The sequence below is a fragment of the Pleurodeles waltl genome, chromosome 7 (genome assembly GCF_031143425.1).
Source record: "Pleurodeles waltl isolate 20211129_DDA chromosome 7, aPleWal1.hap1.20221129, whole genome shotgun sequence".
Lineage (NCBI taxonomy): Eukaryota > Metazoa > Chordata > Amphibia > Caudata > Salamandridae > Pleurodeles > Pleurodeles waltl.
In genome coordinates, this window is record NC_090446.1 from 120,711,442 (window position 1) to 120,730,865 (window position 19,424).

Below are 19,424 nucleotides of genomic sequence, written 5' to 3' on the forward strand. Positions count from 1 at the left end.
GACAACTGTCAGCCTAATGCGTTTCCAGCCAGCTAGCGGCACCTCCTCTCTGCCCCAGGGCAGGGGTGATTTGTGGCAATCGGCCGCACAACATTATGACTTCTCAGGGAAATCGTGGTGGATCAGATCTCATCCTTTCCTCTCAGATATATAAGTCTCACGCATGCAAAGACAAACAGAGACAAGAAACAGTTCAATAAGATTTATTGAATCAGCTGCGTCTTAGATAAAATAACATTAAATACAATAATTATAGTGATGAAACGTACTAGAAGCAAAATGGTGATAAGGAAAGTGAAACACAGGAAAAGTCCCACCATACTGTCACTATGTGGAATGTATATAATTCCTACCTACGCTATGTTAGAGCAAAGCAAGATAAACCCTAATCTGCGCTTCAGGATTCCCCGTGGGAAGACATCATCCCCCATACCTGAATATGATAGTAGTGGAGAAGCCTGTTATCTAGAAAGACACCATCCCATTGTAGGCCAGGGAACCGGTGGTCTCAGCGAACAGCTGTAACGAAATCAGACAGCATGCAGTTGTCTCCTGGCTGTGACCTCCCTCTAACATGCATGGAACAGGGAAATGTTTTATATTAAAACAACTGGTCTTCTGATAAAGTGTCCCCACATAAAAATATGTGCATTTCTGTGAATGTTAGAGATGCAATGTACCACTTGTGCTGTCAATCCTATTTGCTGCAGCCTTGAGGAAAGCACAGAGTAAATTAATGTCATGCTAAGAAATGCAATGCTTTCTTAGGCGAAAGGACAATAAGATAAAGAAAATAAACTACCACCACAAAAGTGGTCGATTCTAAAAGAATAAAATGAAATAAAATAAAACTAGGCTTAAGGGCACAAGCAGCAGGCCTAGTTGCTACAATAAAATGGCAACATACATCACTAAAATAGCTCTGAAACAGGGCTAGTGGTGCCATGAGCATCTGCATTAGGACTGGCATTGGGGAAGACCGCGCTGTTCACAACTGGTACTGGTATTGATCCATTGCGGGACCCGAAAGCACTCTGGAGAGGTCGGCACACTCAAGGATGAGGCGCATGGCCTCGCAGAACTTCTTGAGTTGAGTGGGGTCGCTCCAGCTTCTGTAAAAGCGGGGAGGCACAGTCTCAGCCCTGGCGCAGGTTCCAAAGAGCTGTGCCTCTAACGCCGATCTTACTTTGTCGCGTCAACCGACGGACGTGGAGAAGTCACGCTTCAACTTCTTGTGCTTTTTGTGCCTCTTACCTGAGTATCCCAATGACTTTGAGTGGGACGAGGAGACTTGGGGCTCTTGGAGCTGTCCTAGGACCTTCCTCTCGACCAGGATTAAGACCAACGCAGAGTTGCCAGCTCGGCAGTCAGTCCTGGCAGTCGGAGCACAACTTGAAAGCGGGGTCGCAGTCCAGGCACCACAGACGCAAGAGGTGTGGGTCCGTAACCGACATGGCATGGTGACAAGCGCCTCACGGTTTTAAACCTGTCTCTTCCTCAAAGACATTATCGACACACCAGGAGGTAAAACCTCAAAAAAGAAGGCCCCAACATGTTGTAAAAATCCTGTAAAAAATGACAGAGGGGTAGCTCTTCACCCGATTAGCGTTAACTGGCAAGAAAGAAAAGAAATGCCGTCAACAAGCCAAGGTGGCGCCTATGAAGGTGACGGGGATGCCACCTCCAGCACTGACAATGCTGCACATAGCCGATTGACTTCACCTACTGGCAAGCAGGAGTACTGCCCATGGAAAATCTTCTGGATACCGTCTGACACCTGTGGAAATTCAAAGGTAAGGAATCTGCGGCTAGGAGTCTCTATCTATCAGATACCAGAGACAGACCTCATGAGGGTCCATCACAGACATCTGTATGTGGCAATCCTTACAGGGTTCGAAACCTGTCGTTTTAGGGGAAACCACCCCTTGCACACTGGACAGAAAATTCTGAACAACGAACTTTGTCAGCAAGAGTCGATTCCAGATCCACTACAGAAGACTGAGAAAGAAAGGAACAGGCGTCCACACATGGCAGTGGAAATTCTATGTGGCCCCAACGTCCCTTTCGAGGCGGAATGTACCTGACTGGGAGCTGCATGAAATAATCTACCACTGCAGGAAGGTATGCTGAGAAAAAAAATCTCCAGATCCAGACTGGTGTATGGTAGTATTCACAAAGAGGGGAATCTTCAAGATGAAGTATCCATCAGAAAGAAGACTGTCTAAATATAATCTTAAGAAGAAAACCTTTAAAAAAAGGGTGAAACCATCCTGAAGTGTTCTGAGATCAACTCAAAAGGACTGAGGGTATTAGCCGAACTGCCAGTATAGTGCATGCTGGGAGATGGAACCTGTCGGATCCTCAAAGGTGTAGTGCATGCTTTTCAGCCTGGTGGACTTTTGACCTGACAGCCCCCTATTTTTTTCATGTTTCTCTCTGTCATGTAAGGGTATGCAAGCTCAAATCTAGCACTTACACACAGCTTTTGATTAGATGCTGCAATATTGCCTTTAGTATTGAAATATGATTAAGGCTAGAGAGAGGAATTTTAAATAGGCTGGCCTGATTTTATCTATAGCTGGACAGTTTTTGTGGAAAATTGTATTTTTCACATCCATTTAAAGATTTGGAATATTTTTACTCTATGAAAAATGTTTTCTGAGGTTCCTGCATGCAGCAGGAAATACTCAATGTACTACCAGTATGGATCCTACAATGTAAAACATTTTGTTTGGCTGCCTTTTTCGTCATTGAAAGAAAACATTGGAAGGAAAATTGTGCCACTTACTTCAGAGCTCATCTGCGAAATCTGCTCAGGGGTTATTGATCCACATAAGACATTCTTCCTTAGCTCTGGATTTCTGGAGTCCTTTAAGTTTGAAATCCTGCTCCGCACTCGATTCTTATACCTTAGGTCTGTATTTTTAATTTCTTTGTAGATACGTTGGAAAAGAGTTAAGGAGTTCATAAAATTAACATTCAACAATTAGCATAATCTTGAAATTAATAGAGTAATATGTACAATGTACTACAATCATTAGCTTAATAATTCACATTCTCAAAGACTTTGCTTCTATACTAAAAACTGTGGGTTGGTAACTTAGCTGCTGAGTGAAGCATATTGTTAAATTCCCCAAATTTAGCTATAATGTAGAAATTGAGGTAGGTTAGTGAATGAATGTACTTACTGGAGGAAAATAACAACAGTCAATCCTATACTCTTAGGGGGTCATTTCAACCCTGGCGGTACAGGACCGCCAGGGCTGAAATGAAGGAAGCATCGCCAACAGGCTGGCGGGGCTTCCAGGGTCATTACGACCGCGGCGCTTAGCACCGCCGGGGCCGGCGGTTTCCCGCCACAATGGCCCCGGCGGTAGTAATCCACCAGGGCAGCGCTGCTAGCAGCACTGCCCAGGGGATTACGAGTCCCCCTACCGCCAGCCTTTTCCTAGCGGTTTGAACCGCCAGGAAAAGGCTGGCGGTACGGGGAGTCGCGGGGCCCCTGGGGGCCCCTGCACGGGCCCATGCGGCTTTTCACTGTCTGCCATGCAGACAGTGACGGCCGCAACACCGCTGGCTCCATTTAGAGCCGGCTCCTATGTTGCGGCCCAGCAGGGATGTCATAATGGGCACCGCGGGAGTGCGGCCGCACAGCGGTTACAACTTGGCGGCCGGCGGTTGCCGCCCGCCAATGTTGTAATGAGGCCATTAGTCCTTAAACCTCATCCATTCTATGCCTAGAATGTCCAAGCCATTGCAAGACGCTGGATAAATAGTCCTTTACAAGATCAGAAACTCGAGCCTCAGTCACTGTCTATACCCATTCCAAAATGACTTTTGCCCTTCTAAGGCTGTGTTATTATTGAGACCGAAACAGAGTCAATGAAATGGAAGTTCAGCTTGTGCAACTGAAGAGGCTGAACTGCTAAGAACTGGAGCCATTACAGCAGGTGAAATTAGGTACTAACCTGTAATCATAGTAGTTCTTCAAAATTGGTACAGTAGGTGATGCCGTAACAGCCCAGGCTGAGATACCCTGACCAAAGTAACTGATTTACATTGTCAGATTATCAAGAAAATATGGTGGGGATCCAGCTCTCACAAATTTACTTTAGACAGTCTTGCTACTGATGTATACCTTGGTGGTGTAGGTGGGTTTTTACTACTGCAATAACCTTTGTGAACGGAGTGCAGATGAAACACCAAAAGGAATGACAGCTAATAGGTAGTGATCTTCAATACCCCAAATCTCAGAAAGTTCTTGCTTTCCACTACAAATGGGATATGAAATTAAGAGTCCTAATGATTCAGTAAGTTATGAATTTGATAAAAAATGCAGAATTTGTGGCCGGTTTGTACTTCAGCACGTATCATTTTTGAAGAATTTCTTCAGAAACATCAAATTTAGGTTCTGTCGTAATCCACCTCTTTCTTGGGAGACTATGAAATACATGGAGTGGCAACTATGAAATACCTGGTGTAGCAACCAGGTCCTCTCTGGTGAAAAGAACCTTATGAAGCAGAACATTCGTCAACAAATGGAGAAATCGTTCAACAACAGGTTTTTGGGATGTGGGAGAAGAAGATTAAGAGGGAGGCGTGTCAGTCTCCTCAGAAAGGACAGCAGAAAATATAGGTCTAGAATCTACAAGACTTTCCATTTCCAAGGAAGAAACTCTTGTCAATTTCGAGAGTGGACAAATGAAATCCTAAAAGTCAAGTTTTCAGAGAGGTTTTTTAAGTTTTGAGTCAAGGAAGATGAGAAAGATTGACGCTGTCTTCTCCTGTCTGCATCACAACCCCTGTAGTGGTAAAAAAGAATATTGTTGCTGGGATAAAGTTTGAGGCTGCTGGTATGACCTTTGACTCTGCAGCTAAACCTCTTTCTTTCTTGGGGAACTAGCCCCAATGCCCTGGCAATACCTTGGCTCTGTTTAAAATGATCCAATGAACTAATGCACTTTTTTGCCAAAAAGGCTTTGCAGATCAAAGTGCTTGCCTAGGAATTATGACTGGACAGTCTCACCAAAACCATGGGTCCAGCATGATGCCAAAGCACCACACAGGTACCTATTCACTGCATCCATAGTGTTAAGATGGGTATAAATAGATTGTTTGGACACATTAATACCATTTTGCTGCAAGATCAAGAATAAGTGCTGCATGTGCTCAGATAAACTAGGCACAGCAAGGGAAGCACTTTCCCTAGAAGCATGTGAGAATTTCATAAGGTAAGGATCGGAGGATCGGAGGATCAGAGGGCTAAACTATAGAGGCAACAACTTGTACATTCCTTTCCAAGACTGTACCAAAGGAAAGGGGTTAGTATTAAACATGGTAGATGACATATAAATCACCAGACCCTCTGAAGAAGTGTGCACAGAATCAGGAATAAGAGTGCACTTTCTGGAGGCCGTATTAAATAACCGCGGGGCAGACTCCACAACTTGTCCCAAACATTTGTGAGGGAGCTCATTAAAAATTAATTGAACGCATTAATAGCTCCGAGGTCTGCTTTCTTGATATAATCTTGGTAAAAATATTTGCTTGAGGATGTTCGGTATGAAAAAGAATATCCAATGGCTTCAGTAAAGAAAGACTGATGCCACTGCGTAGCCTTTGCTGTAAGCAAATATAATTTCTCACAAAGTGCAGAATCTGCATTCATTTTGTGACTCCAAGAGGACATAATCTGTCTGGAAACCGGGTGTAAGTTCCCAGCCTCACATTTGTTACACTCTATCCTAGGTGGCTCATTCTTATGGACTTAATAGTAAGGAGTCTAATCCAAAAAGGTCAAGAAATCTTAAGAAGAATTCCATTTTTGTGACTTAATGTTTAGGCACCTTCTGAGGCATATCCATGACCAAGACAGTCATTAATGAGTGTCTTCACATCAGCAATGGTGCCATAAACAAAGCAACCAATTTTGGTGCCAGATATCTAGTAGGCATGACAGCTGCACTTTTGGCCAAAGGTAGAGCCATTAAATTTGGTGCAGAAGCACCAAGGCTAGACTGGAGTTGATCGACATTGATGGTGCAACAGAACCCGTGGTGGCCACAAGAGGATTATCATCAAGATTCTGCATTAAGATGGCAATAATTGTTTTATGAAAGGTCTATCCATGCTGATGGGAAGCACCACGTGTGGGGACGGGCAGGGGGTAACTGTCCTGGTGAGTGGGCTGCAGAACGTAGATCAGTTCCAAACATTCTGACCATTATGCTCTTCTGCCCTTATTCTCCTGTAACACCTGTGGTGTATCTGAAGAATGGCTTTGTGACAAAGTACTGGATCTGGTCAGAGGCTTAGTACTCCCAGTAGCAAAGTCCCAGGCAAGTTGTGCCTCCCACTCCTTAACAGCAAAATTACAGCTATCACAAGTGATTGAGAGCTAAGAGGACCCAAGACACATACATATGTATTTTGAGGGGGATCTGTCTTGGCCATTAGCTTGCAAGTTTAGTTCCAGGACTTGAAGTATTAGAATTTGAGGAAGGTATCAATCTCAAAAAATTATTGGAAGAGAACTGCGGAAAACCTCAGAGGCTTTAGATCCTGCATCTGGTGAGGTATGGGAAAAAAATGACTGTCACCAGTGGCACCATATATAATACTCCTGACATCAATTGATATGCTAGTGTTGTGCTTCCTGAAGCTGGACAAGAGGTACAGCTGTGAAAAATTCCATGGCCAGTTTGATGATAAACTTCAGATAAGGAATCAGTGTGAACAAATAACAATTAGAACTGGATAGTTAATCTTTTCCATAATTTGAAATTTGAAAATATGAACAGGTTACTGAACAGCAGATTCTTCTACTTTAGCATATTTCCAGGTGCCAGACTGCATACAGAGATTTTGTTTCAACGAAGCACCTTGAGTGCTGAAAGGTGATGCTGCATCGTTCTGTGGTGACCACACATCACTGCAAAAGTATTTGAGTAGAGCTGCATGTAAGTGCTGCCCCTGTGCACTTAACCTTTCTCCTTCCGTAGTCTGAACAAATTACAGGCAGCAGCGTGCCAAAACCTAACTTGGAGCCTTATTATGATGTTCAAATGTCTACTCCACAGAATCCGGAGGTGGCAGCAGGGAGAAATTAGAAGTTAAGTATCCACCAGAAAGAGCATTACCAATGGTAAGTAACTTGTTCTTTTGATGGATACTTGTGACAGCAGGGTCTTCACTTTGAGAATGGATACAACAACAGTAACTCATATAAGTGGAGGGACTGAGAAGTAGACTCAGACTAGACAGTCTTGCAGAACTGAGAGGAAAAAACTGTTCTCCTATTAGACCATTCACAACATGAAAATGAGCACAGATGTTCAAGTCACAGCCAAACTGATGCCCAAAACAGGGACCCCTTGCCAATACTGTCATAGAGGCCTGGGCCCTGTTGAAATGAGCCCACAAGCGTTTAGGGTATTCCTTCTTAGCCAGTGCATAGCAGACTTTAATGCAGAGGACTGTTCACCTGAAAGGATAAGTTATTTACCTGTAAATCCTAGTTCTCTTCCAGGGGAATCATCATCAAAGTCATAAACACTGAATATTCCCGCCCAGGTGAAGGGGCCCCGGAGCATATACAAAAACACATGTATATGTATGAAATAACTATGAAAAACAACATTTTAGTAGATACTTTCAATACCAATATAACATATACATGTGTAAACAGCAATGAAGTCTATGTTGAGAAACAGGCAAAAAATGCTTTGTTTTTTGGAGTTTTTTTATTTTATTTTTTAAATATAAACTAAAACCTTCAATTAAAATTAAAACTTTCTGTATTCAAGGTAGAAGGCATAGAAAGTATAAGCAATCCATTTCAAAAGAGAAAAACTACACTGAAAATAAAGGAGCATTATTAGCCAATAGACTGCATGCAGGTTAATACATCAGAATAAAAAAACTGGCACTGTGCCTTTAAGACCCTGAGCACCTCCAGTATCCCACCATGCCTCAGGGGTGAGAGTGAGGTGATAGTTGATTCACAGTTAGGTCAGTAATTTTTTTTAGGTGATAACGAGCAATGGCCTAGACGCATGAGTATCGCTGCACTTCTAAAAATCGTGTCCTGGGAGGAGGGTGGGTTGTTTATGACTTTGATGAGGATAGCCCTGGAAGAGAACTAGGATTTACAGGTAAGTAACTTATCCTTCTCTTCCAGGGGATCCTCATCAATAGTCATATACACTGAATAGAATAGCAAGCCCATCCCCAACCTCTGCAGACAGAATGATAGATGTGCAGAAAAAAAACACTATGCTATGCAAATAAATTTCTTAGAGAAGCTTGAACCACTTGAGTGTCTGCTTTGGCATCTGAATCTATACAGTAGTACCTGGTAAAAGTATGTACAGATCTCCATGTGGCAGCTTTGCAAATCTCGGAGATGGGTACATTCCTAAGGAGGGCTGCAGTCGCCGCCTTCCCTCTCGTTGAGTGAGCCTTAGGCCTAGCTGTTAAGTGCTTGTTAGCCAATTGATAAGCAGTCAAAATACATGAAACTATCCATCGAGAAATAGTCTGCTTTGAAGCAGCTTCCCCTGTTCTCATAGTTCCATAGTTAACAAACAGACAATCCGATTGTCTAATTGACCTAGTCTTATCAAGGTAAAATTTGAGCACCCTCTTTAGGTCCAGGGAGTGCAAAGCTTTCTCTGCCGGAGTAACCGGATTAGGGAAAGACGTTGGAAGCGATATTGTCTGATTAATGTGGAAGTTCGACACCACCTTAGGAAAGAACGATGGATTTATTCTCAGAATCACTCTGTTATCATGGAAAACCATGAAGGGTTCCCTCGAACAAAGAGCCTGAATTTCGCTGACCCTTCTAGCCGAGGTAATGGCTACCAGAAAAGCTGTCTTCAACGTAAGGTGTTGCAAAGAAGCTTTGTGGATTGGTTCGAACGGGGAGGCCATGAGTCTAGATAAGACCACATTCAATTCCCTTGGGGGGAGGGTTTCCGAATTGGTGGAAAGACTTTTCTCAAGCCGTCTAAGAAATCCTTAACTACTGGCATAGCAAAGAAGGATTTCTGAGAGTGCGATTTACGATAAGCTGTAATGGCAGATAAATGTACCTTAATAGAGGAGAACTGCAGTCCTGACCTCGCCAGATGTAGCAGGTAAGGCAAGATAACATCCTCCTGAGCCAAAATAGGATTGTGATCGTGCTGCCGTCATCACATGTGGAACCTCTTCCACTTGAACGCGTAGGAGCGTCGCATAGACGGTCGTTTAGAATCCTTTAAAACAGTGGTTCCCAACCTATTGACTCCTGAGGACCCCCACTGAATCATTATTGGAAGCTGGGGACCCCCAAGCAATTTGTACAATTTGAATTTCAAACATTAAAACAGTAATTCACAAAAAATACACAAACAAGTACACACTAAACAAATACTCAAATTAGTAAAGATATACTCGGTCATTATGAACATGGCGGTATGGACCGCCATATAATAGTCATGGCAAAACCGCCACTGGCGTAACTCCACCACTGCCAGGCTTCCACCGCCAGGCAGCCTGGCGATGGTGGAGTTACATATCCGACAGGGCAGCACTGGCCGCCGGATAATGAGGCAACTTCCACCAGCCTTTCACTGGCAGTTTACCCCGCCAGGGAAAGGCTGGCAGAAGGGTGCCTCGGGCCCCTGCACTGCCCATGCACTTGGCATGGGCAGTGCAGGGGCCCCCGTGCACAGCCCCTTCGCGCATGTCACTACCCGATTTACGGGCAGTGACGTGTAACGGGTGCTGCTGCACCCGCCGCACTGCTACATTGCCGCCGGCTCCATGTGGACCCGTCAGCAATGTCCAGGCCCAGCATTCCGCTGGGCCGGCTGGCAGAAACACTGTTTCCACCTGCTGGCCCAGCGGAATGTTCTTTATTGGGCCGGCAGGGTCCTCAACGGGCTGGCAGTCAGTGTTTAGACCGCCAGCCCCCGCCGTGTTCATAATGAGGGCCATAATCTTTATATATTGAAAACATATGCAACAATTTTAACATTTTAATGGAAGGTTGGCGCTGCATCTCGGCAACTAACTTTTCAATGTTCGGTTTTATTTAAGAAAGTTGAATCCTCAGGTCAGATTCTATATTTTCAAAGCAATTTCTGGTTTAAATTTTTAGGTACCTAAGATCTGAGAAAGCTTTTTGACAAATATGTGGTGGGGAAAGGAAGTAAAACCATGAGGGCCTCTCATCTCTCCCTAGCCTCTCTGTCACATATAATTCATTTGTTTTATAGCACCTGTCATACCAGTGTAGGGTGTGTGAGAACTTTACAGGGTACTACAAGGTGTAGGATTCACATGTCATCCACACTGGTAGGTGTTTTCTATGAGTGCTTGGTCTGGAGAAGTACAAACTCAGGAATCATAACACAACGCAGTGGTTAGAATTGACTTTAATAATAAGAAAGTATTTCTATGCAAGGAAACCTTTTTTAGTAGCATAAAGAAAATGAAAGACTGAGAAAAAAACAACTTTCTAATTTGTGCCATGCAGTTTGCCTGGAGCTTTTTAATGGCAGTTCATAGCTCACTGTGCTAGATTACAACTGTAACTTATGCATTGCACTGTAACAAAAGAATCTGTGACAAAAACAAAAACCCACTGTGCTATACATATAAAATGCTGTTCTACGCATAATACACATTCTTTGCAGCAGGCATTTTAACCATCTGTGCTACCTTTGAGTCAAAACTGCCAGGGCACCAAACTGCCATCTCTCCCCAGCAGGTACATTAATCACTAAGTTATCTTCACGCTTTTATTTTTGTTGTAAAGCTGCTGGATGTACAAGTAATGTTGCAGTGCTTTTAAAACTGCCAACAAAGGAAGTTATAAATATAAAACACACACGCACGTGTTTGTCAGAGGCCCCAGCAGGAGAAGTGCCATCCTACCGCCCAGGCCTGCAGACCCCCTGGGAATGTGTCACGGACCCCTGGGGGTCCACGGACCACAGGTTGGGAACTACTGTTTTAAAATGTTCATACATTCCTGCGAGAGCCCTAGATGTCCATATTGCAGGAATTCAGGAGCCATGCTGTCAAGCTCAGCGAGGGAAGGTTGGGATGTAGAAGTTTCTTCCCTAGTCTGTAGAGGAGATCCGGTCTGCACGGCAGCCTCCTGTGGGGTTGCTCTGACAACTGGAGGAGATCTGTGTACCAGTATTTTCGAGGCCACTGTGGGGCTATGAGTATCATCCTGGCTTTGGAGCTGTAAAACTTGTGGATTACAGCCGGTATCAGGGGAATCGGTGGAAAAGCATAGAGAAATGTCCCTGACCAGTCTATCAACAGGGCATTCCCCTGTGTCCCCGGACGGTAGAACCTGGACACGAAGTCTAGGCATTTTTTGTTGACGTTGTCTGCAAATAGATCCAATTGAGACTGACCCCACCGCTGGAAGATGTCTGCTACGAAACCGTCGTGAAGAACCCAATCGTGGAAGTCTACAAGACTTCGGCTTAGGAAGTCCGCTTCTGAGTTTTGCTGTCCCAGGAGGTGGACCGCTGTGAGGGACATTCCCCTCGCTATCAGCCAGTGCCAGATGGTTTGAGATTCCCGAGACTGGGAACGAGACCTCGTGCCCCCCTGCTTGTTTAGATAATACATCAAAGTTGTATTGTCCGTCTGGACTAGAAGTGACTTCCCTTTGATCGATGGGGCAAACGACTTGAGAGCAAGGTGAACTGCTCTCAGTTGCAGTAGGTTCATGTGGTAACTCTGTTCCTTGCTGAACCATAAGCCCTGAGCTTGGAGTGGCCCCAGGTGAGCTCCCCAGCCCGGTAGTGATGCCTCCGTCACCAGGGTGTAGAAAGGAGTGGACTGATGAAAAGAAGCCCCTACCAACAGGTGATGTCTGCGCATCCACCATTGCAATGATTGCAGAGCCCTGGTTGAAAGAGCTATTCTGTCCTCCCATTGGGCTGTGTGTTGATTCCACTGATCCTCTAGAGCCTCTTGAAGAGGCCTCATATGTAGCCTGGCATTCAGAACAATGAAAATGCAGGAGGCCATGGAGCCCAACAGAGATGCTACCTGACGGACCGTAGGTCTGAGAGTGCGAAGAAGAATGTGACACTTCTTTGTTATTGATGATAGTCGTTCCTCCGAAGGATACACTCTTTCTAGTTTGGTGTCTAGTATTGCCCCCAGATAATGGAGGGTCTGAGTTGGTATGAGAGTGGACTTCTGGAAATTGACCTGCAAACCCAGAGAGCTGAACATGTTCAGAACCAGGTCGAGATGTTTTACAGCCTGTTCTGGAGTGGTAGCTTTGAGCAGCCAGTCCTCTAGGTATGGATAAATAAAGATTTTCTGTTTTCTGAAGTGCACCGCTACCACTGCCACACATTTGGAGAATGTCCGAGGGGCTGATTTTAGGCCGAAGGGCAGCACTTTGAACTGGTAGTGATGAGATGCGACTACTAACCGAAGAAAGTTCCGATGTTTGGAATGATTGGAATATGAAAGTACGCATCCTGTAGATCTACGGAGCACATCCAGTCTCCTCGATGTAGCTGAGAGAAAATCTGATGAAGAGCCACCATTCTGAATTTTTGTCTTAGGATGTATTTGTTCAGATGTCTCAGATCCAGAGTGGGTTTGATGGCCCCTTCTTGGCCTTTCTTCCTCACCAGAAAATAGCGAGAATACACTCATATTCCTCGCTGAGCGAACGGAACCTTTTCTATCGCTCCTTTCTGCAACAGGATGCAAACTTCTTTTCGTAGTATCAAGTAATGAGCAGGCGCTGACTTAGTTGGCGGCTGAGAAGGTGGAGGAGATTTGAACCGAAGAGAATAACCATTCTCTACAATGTTTAGCACCCATTTGTCTTTTGGAACGGTGTGCCACTCGTGAGCGTGATTGGTAATACTTCCCCCCACTGGAGTGGTGGACAGGGTTAGGGGAAGCGAGTCCTCATTCTTTTCCTGCTGCCTTGGGAGTAGACTGATGCGGTGTACTTGGAGCGTGGTCTCTCGCAGTTCTGCGTTGCTGAAAGAAAGGCCTCCCCTGCTACTGTTGAGGCCTCTGAGACCAGTGAGGGGCTTGAACCCTCTGCTGAAAAGGGCGCTTGTCATAGGGCCTGTACCTTCTTCTACATTCTCTTCACCTATCAAGGCCCACTGCCTTCATAGTGTCTACCTCCGATTTCATCCTCGCCATCTCATCGTTCCATAGAACGGAAGGTTCAAGATTCGGTGCTGTGCCTCCTGCTTTAATCCTGTATGGAACAGCCATGAGGATCTCCTTGCACAAATGCCATGTGCATAGCCATGAGCCGCCAAATCCATGCCGTCTGCAGCAGCAGTAATGAATTGGTTGGAAACCAAACTCCCCTCTTGCAAGATCTCCTGAAAATCTTGCCTATCTTCTCTAGGCAATTTGTCAAGAAATCTGTTCAGGGAGTCCCACAAGGAACGGTCGTACCTTCCGAGAAGCGCAGAAGCACTGGAGACCTTCATGCACGCTGCTGCAGTGCCACACATCTTCCTGCCCAATGAGTCCAAATGTTTACTTTCCTTATCTGGAGGGACCGTAGATGACGACGCCACGGAATGAGTTTTCTGGGCAGCAGCCAGAATCACAGAGTCTGGAGGAGGATCGACTCTAAGGAACAAAGGATCCTGGTCTGGGGCTTTATATTTCTTTCATATCCAAGCCGGAGTGGAACGAAGGCTAGCGGGAGTAAGAAAGGTGTCCATAGCCGGTTGTAAAAGACCAGGAACCAGAGGCAGTAATTGTCTGGAAGAGGCACGCTGATGCAGGGTCTCAAAGGTCACTGATGATGACGTAGTCAGTTCTGAAATATCTATGTTCAGTTTTTGAGCCCCTCTGACCAAAACCTCATTGAAGGTAGTAATGTTGTCAATTGGTAATACCCTTGCTGGAGGGAAGTTATTTAAGGTAGGTGAAGAGTCTCTCAAGGAGGACTCAGATGCGGTAGACCATGAGGGATATCTTCGCCCCGTGATCTAGAGGATGTAGATCTAGACCTTCTCCTGGAACGTGACCTACTTCCTGAGGATGCCCTTGTCTGGCTGCGCTGACGTCTAGGAATGGGCTGGTCAGCAGAGGGCCTTGGTCGTTCAGATAGTGTTGTAGGGGAGGGCGTACAAGGTAAAGAAGCCATTGGTGAGTAGAGACTCGAGTATTGAGAATCTGGAGAAGCCAGTGTTTTATTCAGGCTTTCTAGCCACCTTGGAGACAGATTTATAGGCGATACATGCGATGAAGCTCTGGATGCCGCTTAAGAGTCACTCTGAACCATGACTACTGGGTCTTGGTGGAGAAGGCCAGCCTCAGGACTTGTAGGTGACTTTTGATGGGGGCTGGTATACAGAGAAACCCTTTGCGAGACAGATGTTACAGGAGAAGGTTGTCGACGTCAATCACTGTTGTGTTGCCGTCAACAGGGATCCATGGGTTTCTGCTGTCGAGCAAGGCCTTCCCGGCTTCTCAGGCCTCGACGTCGATGCTGCAAGCTTCAACGACGAGCGGTGATCCGCAGCAGGAATGTGTTGTGACGTCGAAAGGTGTGCAGACGGAGACAAGTGCCTCGACGTCGTACGATGTGGAGACCTCGACCTAGTTCTTGAGGTCATCTTCAATGGCTGGTGCCCTGACATCGTCAGATGATGTGCAGACTTTGATGGTGTATGGGTTCTGATGTACCTGCTCGACGTCGATCGGTGTGCAACCATCGCCGGAGAACTACCCCGATGAGGAAGTAAGTGCTTTGACTTCTTTTCTTTTGACGTCGCTTGCGTTGCCGTCGACAGCGGTGTGCTCTTTGACACCCGGTGATGTGACGATGGCAGGGATGATGTCGACGGTGAAGAAACAGGAACCTTCCTACCTGCTGATGTCGATCTGGCTCGCCATTGTGAATAGTCTTTGGAAAGTTTCTCTCTTTCATGCAGACATGAAGACAAATCCTCTCCCTGTCCTTGAGAGTCCTTTTGGACAGATTTTTGCAATGTCTGCAAGTGTCAGGAGAGTGACTCTGAGGCAAACGGACTATGCACACAGAGTGTGGGTCTGACTGGGCCTTCTTCTTCCCACAGGAAGGACATTTCACAAATAATGAAGGCATTTTTGTGAGAAAAAACTTGTCTCTCACTCAGGAAAAATGTAGAATCGTCGAATAAAACAGATAAAAACACAGTCTAGGTAATTTTTCTGGTACAATAACCAGAAAAGTGAGAGCTCAGTGCTCCAGGATCCTCACAGAAGAAGCTGTAAAAAGGAACTGACCTAACTGTGAACCAACTGTCACCTCACTCTCACCCCTGAGGCATGGTGGGATACTGGAGGTGCTCAGGGTCTTAAATGCACTGTGCCAATTTTTTGATTCTGATGTATTAACCTGCATGTAGCCTATTGGCTAATAATGCTCTTTTATTTTCAATGTAGTTTTTCTCTTTTGAAATGGATTGCTTATACTTTCTATGCCTTTTACCTTGAATACAGAAAGTTTTAACTTTAATTGAAGGTTTTAGTTTATATTTAAAAAAAAAAAAAACTCAAAAAAATAAAGCATTTTAAGCTTGTTTCTCAACATAGACTGCATTGCTGTTTACACATGTATGTATTATTATATTGGTATTGAAAGTATCCACTAAAATGTTATTTTTCATAGTTATATCATTCATATACATGTGTTTTTGTATATGCTCCGGGGTCCCCGCCCGTGGGTGGGAATATTCAGTGTTTATAACTAATGATGAGGATCCCCTGGAAGGGAATGAGTCATCTTCTGCACCACCTTGCCTTTCTTGGACTCACTACTAAGAACTGATCATCCACATAATGGTCTCTCATATGGTCAATGCAGAGGTTCAAAGCTCTCTTAGGGTCAAGTTAATGGAGCTTCTCCTCCTCTTTGAAGGGATGTGGCGGAGCAAAAAATGCCAGCGGGGTAATCGATTGGCTGACATGGATGAGTGACGAACAGCTTCAGCAGCAATGCAGCCCAAGTTCTCAGCACCAATCTGTCTCAGAATAAAGTGGTGCAGGGAGGTTGCACAGCAAGTGCCTGTAATTCACTCACACAGCACGGAGAAGTGATTGCAACAAGACAGGCTGTCTTGATCATTGGAAGAAGTAGCAAGCAACTCCGCATAGTCTCAAATGGAGTACACATAAGAATGTCAGGACTAAATTTATGTCACAGTCGGGTTCGAGGAATGGCTTTGGAAGTAATATGTACATCAATTCCTTCACATATTATTAACAGGGGATTTAAAGGGTCATGGTTGATCAGGCAAACCTAACAAGGTTCAAAGAGCACACAAGCAACACTTACCTGCACCCACTTCAAAGATATGCTGGGCCAACAACATGAACAATGCATCCAAACGTTTGGTATTCGGACTGTTGAAATGACAGACCCCACACCAGGCCATAAAGTGTTCCCAGTGCCTGGATTTAGTGGGTGGGTATCAGGTTGCACAAATTACATCTACCACTTCAGATGACACAACAAAAGAAGTCAAATGTCACCTCTTAACCTCCATGCATGTAAGTGTAGGTTGTGTAGATTCAGGTGTATGATGTAGAGATTCCGGTGTAGGTACCAGTGCTCCCTGGATTGTCCATAGAAAGGTTTTCAACAACAAGAATATCACCTAAGGCTCCAAAAGATTGATATCGAGCTGCCCATGCGCTTGAGACCAGAGGTTTCTAATGTTCACCTCTCCCAGATAGCCTCCTCAACACAGCAATGGTGCATTTGTTACGACTATGACAAACAGATATGGAAAGAACAGTGACTTGCTAATTGTCAGGGTAGTGCTCATCTGCTACCACAAAGTCCACAGTTGTCTGTCACATCAGTGTCAGAATGGAAGACAGATTGTATCCTCTGGTAGTACTGGTGTTGGAGAGGCCAAGGCTGAAGGTCTGGCCGTATAACCACTGTTCGCACCTTAGTTATTTCTTAGCAGAAAACAGGCCTGGCAGGGGTGGACACTGGTTCACAGACAGAAACTGGCATCGCAATTGGATCTGGTATCTCTGCCAGAGGAGATGGCATCATTACAGAAGGAACTGGCCACACCTGTGAGGCCAGAGTGGAAGTCTGGACCAGCTTTAGTATGGATTCAGGAATGGAGCCAAGAAGACACTCTGCAGTGTATACAGCAAAATTTGAACTGGAGACATCTGTAGCTCAATGAGGCCCACAGCCGCGCCAGGGGGAACAGTTAGAGATTAAAAATTTGCAGCACAACCTCCTTGAAGGCTGCTATTTGCTGCAGATCGATGACAGTCCAGGAAATTTAGGGGGTGCCGGGACCAAATGCACAACTGGCTTAGAACCCTGAGACATCAGACCCCTCATTAGACGCCTTTGTGTCTTCAAGCCAGACTTTGATTGCAAGATGAATCCCGCTAGTAACGAAAAGCTTCACGTCCTGTTCCTTAGTTGCTCACGGAAAAAGGAGGGCACGCCTATCGCACAACTCAAGTACTGCCTGGAGCCCCTGCACCATAATCACACATCATACATGAGTGGCATCTGCTTCCGCAGTGATGACTTAGCTTGAATCCTCTTGTTTTCAGGAAGCCATCTCTACGTATAATGTACGAAATGTAGGAGTCATCAGCAAATCAACAACATTGGGATGAGACCTTGATCCACATCAAAGAGCATGAAAGTATAGGAATAAAAGTCAGTACTGTGGTGTGGAGCTTATATGTGGTGCACTTTTGGGTTGTTGTGAATTTACTGCTGAGCGATGGGGCACTGCCTACTGCTGTGCGGGGAGAACTGCTGGAAAAATCTCCAGATTCAGTATAGCTCCTATGAATATTCTCATGGTGAGGAAGCTATGATTAGAAGCATCCATCAGAATCAGACTCTCATTGTGGACAATAATAAGTAGGAACTGCCCGTGAGCTCGTCTTTCCTTGAACAATGTTTCCAGGCTATTTTCCACCGAATGCAGTACAAATACAGAAAAAAATGTAGATAGGAAGAAAAATGAAAATGTTTATCATGTTGAACTCTTGTTGGTGGATTAAACTGGAACAGGATAATAACGGTGTGAATGGTAAACTGAAAAGAAACTAAAAGTAAGAAAAACATATGAAAATGCCTATAGAATGAATGCGAGAGGGCATAAAGAGAGGAGAAAATGAAGAAAGAAAGAATAACAAAAAGATATTGGGGAACCACTGTATAAAGAAAATACTGTTTATTTAGTAGCACATTCATCTCAAACTGTTAAAAACTTCAGTTAACAAGGAGCATGTAATCCACATACAACTCTAGAAGCCTTCTTAGTTCAGATTTCCTAGCACAAGCGGGTAAGGAGTAATAAACATAGAATGAGAGTTGCAAAGAACAGGAAGAGGGAGAGCTGTATATGAATCGATGAAATATACAAATGATGAAGAGCGGTACAAACAGGTATGGAATGTTTTCTTCTCTAGCACGGACGGACATGCTCGAATCAGAACAGCAAACAGTAAATACAGATTTAATTCAAACTATAATTAGAAAGTGGGACTAAAAGCACATCTTATTTCAACAGGGTGCAAAGCAGGTGTGCAATATTGACTTTGAATTTTTAAACTCAATTTATTACTACGTATTCAGATTTACTTACAACTTACCATTTATTTGGATACAACTACTTTGGATGCATTACATTAGATCGAACGTAGGCAAGCTTATTGTACTAATAATATTTTTTATACTTTTGTGTATATTATATGGAAATATATATTAAAAAATATGTATACTAAAATAAAATGTGAAACAGCTTTTTTTAAAGTAAAAAGGTACACTGCTTTGAAAGTTTATTATTTATACATTTTTTTAAATGAAAATTAATTTTAAAAAGTATTACTATTTTTAAAAAGTTTTATTTTTATAAATAGTTCGATTTAAAAAAATATATATTTTAAAAAATAGATAACATTATTACACAAGTGTTTAGCCACACACGTTTCAATGGGGAAAAATGGTCCTTTTTTTTTCCCTTTAATTGTGTCTGCGTTTATGTTGCACCTTTCTGTGTGGGATCCATTTTAGAGTAAATGGTCGTCAAAACAAGAAGAAAATAAAATGGAGACTTTACAGAAAGGTAAGTATTTTTTTATTTTAAAAACATTTTTTTTTAAAAGAAAGTGCATTATAGTGTAGGATTGAACTCATGTTCCGGATAGAGGGTTTGATATACCACTTGTTGCTTTAATATGGGTTTTCAAGTTATTTTATGTCAAGTGTTACTTTTTGGTGTTGATTGGGGGTGAAACGTTAGGTTTGTAAAATTTCTGGGACTACTTTTAAAGTTTAGAGTGATGGGTGTTCGTATTTATGTTTAATGTGTCGCATTTTTTCCAAAGAGTTCAAGCGTTTTTTTTATTCATTTCAAAAAGTGCTG

General features: G+C 44.0%; 1 protein-coding gene across 3 annotated transcripts in view; it reads right to left on the reverse strand.

The window, feature by feature from the left end:
• TCEA2 (transcription elongation factor A2) overlaps window positions 1-19,424 on the reverse strand; it is a 577,635-nt gene that overhangs the window by 113,838 nt on the left and 444,373 nt on the right. For all 3 annotated transcript variants that reach the window (XM_069243232.1, XM_069243235.1, XM_069243233.1), the window contains one exon: window positions 2,789-2,943. In XM_069243232.1, coding sequence (XP_069099333.1) covers window positions 2,789-2,943 — 155 coding nt within the window. The remainder of the gene's footprint in view (window positions 1-2,788; window positions 2,944-19,424) is intronic.